This window comes from Euleptes europaea, chromosome 12, assembly GCF_029931775.1.
Source record: "Euleptes europaea isolate rEulEur1 chromosome 12, rEulEur1.hap1, whole genome shotgun sequence".
In the NCBI taxonomy this organism is placed as follows: Eukaryota; Metazoa; Chordata; class Lepidosauria; order Squamata; family Sphaerodactylidae; genus Euleptes; species Euleptes europaea.
In genome coordinates, this window is record NC_079323.1 from 58342232 (window position 1) to 58351390 (window position 9159).

At 46.5% G+C, this 9159-nt stretch overlaps 1 protein-coding gene across 1 annotated transcript in view; it reads right to left on the reverse strand.

Annotated features, from left to right (window-relative positions):
* The window catches only part of PAXBP1 (PAX3 and PAX7 binding protein 1), a 34212-nt gene extending 25447 nt beyond the window's left edge, over positions 1-8765 (reverse strand). The window contains exons 1-4 of the mRNA XM_056858479.1: positions 8300-8765; positions 2350-2478; positions 1305-1481; positions 46-267 (exon numbers count right to left, since the gene is read on the reverse strand). Coding sequence (XP_056714457.1) covers positions 46-267; positions 1305-1481; positions 2350-2478; positions 8300-8765 — 994 coding nt within the window. The remainder of the gene's footprint in view (positions 1-45; positions 268-1304; positions 1482-2349; positions 2479-8299) is intronic.
* Between the last annotated feature and the right edge of the window lie 394 nt (positions 8766-9159).

Here is a 9159-nt window from a genome sequence, read left to right on the forward strand (position 1 = left end):
CATTTGAAACTTATTGCAACTTTTCTACTGATGTTGATATAGTACCTATTTCCTCTGCAATCTTTTGCCTCTGAGACTTTTCTTTCACTGAAAAGACTATTCTTCGTTTTTCATCATCATCTTCATCATCACTGGCATCATTTTCATCTTCTCTAACAAGGCGCCCTTTCCCAGGATCATTGTCAAGGGGTATGAAGTCCCCAAGCTCGCGAGCCATCTGGCGCTTTTTCCTAGCAGCATGAATAAAAGCAGCATCTGGGATTTCTCCTGGAGAGAAAGGTTGTGTATTTTAAATGCTGTCACTGGTATCCAGCCCACAGATTACAGCAGTAGTTGTAATAATTATTGCATGTCAACTACCAAGGAAGCATGGTAAGAATGGTAAAAACAGTTACCACACACTCTTATTAGCACTCATATATTCGTAATTGTTCTTAAGGCAAAGCATTTTTAACACAGAGTGACATAGCTACCATATTTGACTTTTCCACATCATCACTGATACACTGATGGTAGCTGTTATAATAACAAGGATACAGCATGACTAAATATTCCTATATATTATGAAAAGAGTAACTACATAACTGGGCTTTATTATATAATGACTAGAAAACAGAAATTTAAAATTCTCCAAGACTTGGGCCCCTTTCAGATTACCATTCTAAACCAGATGTCATCCATTGTTGGCCTGAATCCAAATAAAGTGATACAAAGACGGGAGTTTCATGCAGCTCTTTTCAATCCATCTATGAGCCGCCTCTAAAGCACTCTGGCTATTTCAAACAGTGCCACCATCCCCGCCCTCCGGCTGTCTTTTTCTGTGCGGTATTGTTTTCCGGCTACTGCGATAGGCATGTGAATGGTGCTGCTACAGCGCTATAGCACACATCTTAGAACATTTTAAAAAATGCTGAAAAAGAACGCTGTGCATGAAAAACAGTGGTCCTTTTGGAAGCGCTCTAGACAATTCAAACAGCACACTGGAGCGATTCCGAAGCGCACTGAAAACGAGAGAAAGCAGTTTTCATCAAAACCAGCTGAGCCCTAGGATGCCAACGGGATGCAAGTGGCTTTGTCTGAAAAGGTTTTTAAAAAATCCATTAGCAGCCAAGAGCCACAATAGTTGTGTCTGAAATGACACAAAAAAATTGTTAGCAACTGGCTACTCAAGCGGATTATAAGCGCAGTTTGGAAGAGGCTAAAGACTAACAGAGATTACACTTTGGTTGTAGGATTTGAAGAAAACATGGTTACATGAAATCAGACAAATATTACCAACACTGCTGTTACTATAATACACTAACCTGGACGCAGAACATTCAGAGAAGACAAAGCACTTGAGAAAGCTCCTGCAGCTTTTGGTTTTTCTTCTTCCTTCTCACTTTCAACTTCCATCTCCTCTTCTCCTTGTTCACTATTTGCAGTCCCATCTTCTTGAACTGCATCTTTAATTTGCCCTGTTTTGTCGACCAACTGTTCAGCTGTAACACAAGTCTATATTTTAACTGTCCTTTCGGAAAAAGTTAACTTTTAAAAGTTTTTGAAAACTAAAACACACATTACAAACAACTAATGTCAAAACTAACTGGTTGGATCCAGACAGTGTTTTCACTCAATTCAAGGTAGCTTCATTTCAGTAAAGGGACTGCCAAATATGAGATTCAAACCATTGAAATATTACTGAATGCAACCCTTTCAAAATTCTATGAAGGACATTAGTTTCTTTTTGTTATAAACTAAGAATACACTTGATGAAGCTTCATTCCTAGGAATCTCTGATTAGAAATTTTCAACCGATACTGAGACTACAGTTTATGGTTACAACTCTGAAAGTCTGTACAATCAGTATAAATATGCAAGAAGGGGACCTGCAAAGACTGGGGGGGGGGGAGAGATCCCTTTCCCTGCAACACCCTGCTCTCCCCCTCCCTGCTTCTGTACCTCCCACCTGCTTTCCCTCCCCTCACTGATTGTCATTGTTCCTTCCTGCTACTCCTTCCTCCACAGCATTAATGGAGCAGTCCTATTCAATACAAGGCTACACCATGAAGACTGCACAAAGTTGTATATTTCTGTCCTCCAGTCTTTGAGCCTTCTTTTATGCTGGAAAAGTCTCCACTGACTTTTGCCCATACTCTCTCTCTCCTTGCACTCTCAGCCATTCCAGGTGTCTGGGAATACAATGGGACAAATGGACAAATGGAAGAACAGTATATGGAGGTGGTGTAAAATGGGGAAAGGGAAGCAGAGACACATGCAGGAAGGGAAGACAACCACCTTGTTCAATAACTATCTGTTAGATTTTTGAAACACAAAAGTATACTTTTGTTTACAATTTTATACAATTACCGTCAGCTGAAGAATTAGAATCCACTTTTGTCTTAGATTTTTCAAGATCCTCTTTATATTCTCTTTTAAGCAGCTTTACTATTTTTTTGCTGTAACTTGATTTCTTCACTTTAAAAACATCCTCAGTTTCTTTAAAAGAAAAATAAAGACTAATGAGAGAAATTATAAACAGACAAAAGGCAGTGAAATATCTTCTTCAGGTATGCAAAAGGTGCTGTTTTCAGACCACAACTGTCTCATATGGTAGCTCACATCAATCAAGATTGAGTGGCTTCAGGCTCACACACTAAAGGAACAAGACATACAAGAGAAGAGAAGTGGAAGGAAGAGAGATATCAGTCTGATGATATCTGACTCAAATGAACAGTTGGCAATAGGCTAACCTTTCCTTTCCTGTAGTTTTTCCCCTGCCATGTAGGGTGCAGTCTCCTAAGGCCCTGGTGTGGGCAGAGCGTGTCCTTCTGCAGTCTCTGGGCAATTGACAGACTCAGAAAATGGCACATGAAATTAACTGCTGAATAGTCTTGGTCAACCAGTAGTTCTGGAAAACTGCTTTGCTTTGCTTTCTACAACAGCAGCTAATCCATTCAACAGCAGAACTCTGACCAAGTCACTTTCTGACCCAGGAAGTCAACAAACCTTACTCAGCATTCACTAATTACAAAATGGGTTCCAAGAAACCCTGTAACTAAGCAAAGAAATAGTACCTTTTGCTGCAATCGTTAAAAGTTTTCCCCTCACTTATTTTAAAAGGTGGATTTCTAAACTTTATACACAAAAAATCTGAAACAAGAACTTTGAAAACAGGGCAGAATCCAAATTTAGTAAATATAATTCTGAAAAATATTTAAGCCTTAAAATTACTGTAGTTCAAGGTAGTAGTACATATAGTGGAATATTCAATGTCAGGATCCTCCTGTGAAATTATGAAACCATAGTTCCCGAACACAGAAGATTATATAGCATCTACCCTTTCCTTCTTCTGTTTGTACTCACTCAAGACAAGAACTGAGTTAACTTTGATTTAGATTTGAGGAAGATAGACTGCTTTGTACAATGTCTTCCACTCGATTTCAGACATCAACAAAGCCAATGCATACTAATTATGAAATACATATATACATAATAAGATTTCTTTCAAATCAAGCAATAAGACAGGCACAGATCTACATTTCCATATATTTTCAAGATAAAAGACATTTATTTATACATGCTTAATAAGCGATGTGACACACATGCATTTTGCAGAAATATTTGTTCCCACATAAATCAGTCTTTACAGACATTGTAGACCAGTGGTTGGCAAACCGCGGCTTGCGAGCCGCATGCGGCTCTTTGGCCCCTTGTGTGTGGCTCTGCCACTTGGTTCGGAGCCCCTGCTCTCGCGCCTGCTTGCACCGGCAGCCGGGCTGCGCTTGCTCCCTTTGCGCCGGAGAGAGCGAGAGCGAGCGGAGGCGAGTTTCCTGTCTGGAGCCGGCGCGCCTGAGAGTGAGAGCAAGCGAGCGCGAGAGAGCAGGCGAGCGGGCGCTCTCCCCCCCCCCCGTGGAGAATGGCCGGGGGGAGCTCCAGGGCCCATTCATTAAAATGCGGGCCAGCATGGATCTCACCGAAACTGTTCCGGAAGCCGTAGCGTGCAGGAACGCTGCGGCGCCCTTTAAATTTCCTCTCGCCGCCTGTCAGCTGTTGGGCGGCGAGGGAGGGGGGGAAGAGGAAGAAGCCAGCCGCGGGCGTGCCTGCGTGAGGCGCGAAGCTTTCAGCCCTGCTGGGCCCCGTGCGTGCTTATGTGGGAGGGGAGAAAGGTGCTGTGTTGGCGCTCTTCCCTGCCGCCCCCCTCAAAGGCCTGGGAGCCGCCTGAGGGGATCGAGGGGGAGGAAGGCGGCGAGGAGGAGCTGCTGCTGGAGCCTGGAGGCCCGGCCTTGTTGCTGCTGGCCTCGCCGCCCCCACTGTCATCCCCCAGGCTGGGCTCGGTGCTGGTGCCGCTGGCGGGGGCCTTCGAGGGGGGCGGCAGGGAAGAGCGCCAACACCTTCCCCCCCGCCACTGTGCGCGCATCAGCAGGGCTGAAGGCTTCCTGCCTCGCCCACACGCATGCGGCTGGCTTCTTCCTCTTCCCCCCCTCTCGCCCCCCAACAGCTAACAGGCGGCGGGGAGGCCAGCAGCAATGAGGCCGGGCCTCCTCCTCCAGGCTCCAGCAGCAGCTCCTCCTCGCCGCCTTCCTCCTCCTCGTCCCCCTCAGGCGGCTCCCAAAAGTCCAGCTCGCCGCCATCCTCCTCCTCAGGCGCCTCTCCCCTGGCTGTTTTCGCCCGCCTCCTCCTCCGGGCGCTTGCGGAGGGCCAGGTGGCCCCTCAACAGCCGCGCATCCGCCAGAGAAAGGCCTGCCATCCCCCCTCCCCTTTCTCCCCCCTCTCCTTTCTTCCCCAGTTCCTTCCTTCTTCTTTCTTTCTCTCTGTCCCTCCCCCACTGTCTTCCTTCCTTCTCTTTCCTTTCCCAGTTCCTTCCTTCCTCTTTCTTTCTCTCTCTCTGTCCCTCCCCCACTCTTTCTTTCTTTCTTTCTCTTCCTCCCTCCCTCCCTTTCATCCTTTCTTCCCCAGTTCCTTCCTTCTCTTTCCTTTCCCAGTTCCTTCCTTCCTTTCTCTCTGTCCCTCCCCCCACTTCCTTCCTTCCTTCCATCCTTTCATCCTCAGTTCCATCCTTCTCTTTCCTTTCCCAGTTCCTTCCTTCCTCTTTCTTTCTCTCTGTCCCTCCCCACTCTTCCTTCCATCCTTCCTCCCTTTCATCCTTCCTTCCCCAGTTCCTTCATTCTCTTTCCTTTCCCAGTTCCTTCCTTCCTTTCTCCATCCCTCCCACCTCCCTTCCTCTACTAGGATTGCCAACCTCCAGGTGGTGGCTGGAGACCTGGCAACCCTAGCATCTCCCCCCCAGTGTACCTATAGTTTAATTAAGACTTAAAACTTTAATTAAAGTTTATTAAGTTAATAAACAGTGTACCTACCTATATAGTTTAAGTTTAAGAAATTTGGCTCTCAAAAGAAATCTCAATCATACTGTTGATATTTGGCTCTATTGACTAATGAGTTTGCCGACCACTGTTGTAGACTAATGTAGGGATGGAAGTTTCCCACTAAGGAAATGTAACAGCAAATGAGATTTGGGGCTGGAAAATGAGAGTGAGTGGCTTCCCTATTTTATGGATGATAATGGTTTCACCTAAAAAGGCTAAAAAAAGATTAGTTTAATTTGCTCTAGTTCTAGACACAACCAAACAGCACCATCCAGATGGAGTATGTACTCCAGAATGCCTTTTTTTATTAAGTGACAAGGATCCCAAGGCTACATTGTCCGTGGCAAGATTTATTTCAGTCCTTATATCCCTCAAACATTTGATTTAAAATTAAATTTGATTTAGAAACATTTGATTTAAATCAAGATCAATGGATCAAGGAGCTTCTAAGGCAGGGGTGTGCAATCTTTTGGCTTCCCTGGGCCACATTGGAAGAAGGGCCGCACATGAAATACACTAACGATAGCTGATTCATAATATTTTAAGTAAGTTTACGATTTTGCGTTGGGATTCACAGCTGTCCTGGGCCACAGTTTGGAAAAGCCTGTTCTAAGGGATAAAGGAAAGGAATATTTTGAGATGGCACCAATACCATCCAGTCTCTCCATTCTCAAAGCTGCCCAGTCTCAACAAGACTAGTTTGTTTTTTGGAGCTGAGAGAAACCGTAGAAGACCATCACCACGTGGGGGTACTTTCACACAGCCCAAATAATGCACTTTCAATCCACTTTCAACGCACGTTGAAGGCGGATTTTACTGTGTGAACTGGCAAAATCTACTTGAACGACCGTTAAGGTGCACTTTTTAAAAAATAACATTTTATTAGTTTTTAACGCAACATAAACTGCATACATTCCCATTCACATACAGATTGGGCTTTTTCCAGGGTTGGTATTTAACATTTTAACAACATGATAAAGAACTGTCTTATTGGTTCTTGTAGGTTATCCGGGCTGTATGACCGTGGTCTTGGTATTTTCTTTCCTGACGTTTCGCCAGCAGCTGTGGCAGGAGTAACACTGAAGGACAGTGTCTCTCAGTGTCAAGTGTGTAGGAAGAGTAATATATAGTCAGAAAGGGGTAGGGTTTGAGATGAATCATTGTCCTGCAAAAAGTAACAAAGGTAATGTGCTAATCATTGTCCTGTAAGTATCAAGATAATGTGCTAATGAGGGTGTGGTATGTAAATATGGAACCACTTTATCCTGAAGTGATTTGTTAATGTGTGAAATCCAAAGCTAATCTGCATGGCTATTGTGGACTGTAGTCTTTGTTAGTCTGAAGGTTTTTAGGACAGGAAGCCAAGCCTTAAAACCTCCAGACTAACAAAGACTACAGTCCACAATAGCCATGCAGATTAGCTTTGGATTCCACATGTTAACTTCAGGATACAATGGTTCCATATTTACATACCACACCCTCATTAGCACGTTATCTTGATACTTACAGGACAATGATTAGCACATTACCTTTGATACTTTTTGCAGGACAATGATTCATCTCAAACCCTACCCCTTTGTGACTATATATTACTCTTCCTACACACTTGACACTGAGAGACAATGTCCTTCAGTGTTACTCCTCTGAAGATGCCTGCCACAGCTGCTGGCGAAACGTCAGGAAAGAAAATACCAAGACCATGGTCACACAGCCCGGATAACCTACAAGAACCAATGAACTCTGACCGTGAAAGCCTTCGACAACCGTCTTATTTTTTACATTGTCGGCTGTTACCGCACTTGTATTCCCAGCGATGTATTAAGAGTTTGAAAACATTATAAAAAACACCGTTCGCACTTTCGATGTATTCCCACCGACGTATTAAGAGTTTGAAAACGTTATTAAAAAAAAATACCGTTCGCACTTTGTTTGGTCCCTTTAGCTGCGAAGACGTCTTCCAACCATTTATAAGCCGTGGTGTCCAAAAACCCTTTTAAAGCGATTTTTTTTAGAACGTTTTCAAACGCTTAATACATCGCTGGGAATACAAAGTGTGGTAACCCCGTTATTTAGTATTTCTAGACTCACGCTGAGCAATATAATAGCTGTTTACCCTTCCTGCTATAAACTATGGGTTCTTTTTTTTAAATAATTTTTTATTATTTTATAATAAGAAAAAACAAAACAAATTATAAAAAACAAAGAAAACAATAACATAAAAAACACAAAAATACAAAAAGAGCACTTATACATCATTCAAAATCACCCCATACCATATTATAAAATACACAGTGCTCTAATACCCACCACCCGCCTTAACAGTGTGTCCCACCTCCAATAGACTTCCGGAGAAGTGTTTTGACAGTATTTAAAATTTATCTTATACTATTATCACTTTAATAATAGTAATCCTTCCTTTTATCCCTTAGAACAGTGGTTCCCAACCTTTTTTTGACCAGGGGCCACTAGGACTTTTTTGTTCGGAGCAGGGACCCCAAGGTTCAAAATAAAAATTCCGAGAATTTGAAAATAAACTTTAATCCTAACTGTTAAGTTAAACATTAAACTTAGAATAATATTTGAATATATGTTTTTATAACAGAGAACTTTTAATTGAAAATATTAATTTATTATGGGTTTGTAACTTTGTTTCGCGGACCTTAATTTAGTTCTCAGGGACCCCTGGTTGGGAACCAGTGCCTTAGGAGCTCCTTGACCAATTGATCTGGAGCAGCATATATATAGTGTTGGAGGGATGTAATAATAGGAATGGGTTCTTAACATACATCGTTCAGGTGGGCTGGAAGTGCCTGCACGGGGCTAACCTCGCTACAACCAGGTGTGTGTGTGGGGGGGGGGCAAGAAGAGGAGTGGGGGGGGAGAGGGGTGCGCGCGCATGCGCGGGAGCCGCAGAGGCGGGAGCGGCCCCCCCCCCCCGCGTGCCCGCTTACCCTCTTCTTCGTCCTGGAAGCTGAGGAGCTTGAGGCTGCCGCGCGGCGGAGGCCCCGCCGCCTCCTTGCCCTTGTTCCGGCGCTCCTTGGCCTTCGAAGCCGCCGACACGAAGCCGTTGTTTCCAGCCGGGGGCGGCTGCTGCGAAGGAGGCGGCGGCGGCGGGGGCAGGGCCGGCGGCGGGGCCGTCAGGGCCGGGCTTCCCCGGCCGACCGCCTCGGCGCCGCCATAAGCGAAGCCTCCGGGGCCTCCGCCGCCCGCGGGAGAGACGAGAGGGACGCAGCCCGTGGGGAGCGGCAGGAGGGGCGGCCTCGGGAGCGGCTGAGGGGCCTCAGCCGCAGGCCCGTCTCCTCCTGGCGCAGGCGGCGGCGGCGGCTGCGACTGGGGCGCCTCGTCGTCCCGCTCTTCTTCGTCCTCCTCCGACTCGTTCCGCTTCCGCACGTTCACGCGCCGCGCCTTGCGGAACATTCCCGCCTCGGCCCAAACGGCCGCCGGAGGGGGGGGAGGAGGAGGAGGGAGGGCGAGCGAGCGGGCGAGCGAGCGGCTACCGCAGCGACCCCGACCGCGCGCGCCGCAGCTCGCTCGTCCCCCGCTCTCGCCGCCGCCGCAATAGCGTCACCCCAGAACTCGCCACAGCGCCCCCTGCCGCCCGCCATCGACTCGGCCCTCCCGACTCCTCGTCGCAGGCGCGGAGGGAAACGGCCGGCTCGCTGTACCACCGAGTTCCCTCGGAGGATAGAGCGCCGCGCCGGAGCCGCTGCTGACGACACGACAGCGACCGTCCGGACAGTAGGTGGCGGCCATCTTGGGGCGGAGGAAACGGGAAGCGGTCTGTCACGCGGTGGGGCACCTAGACACGAAC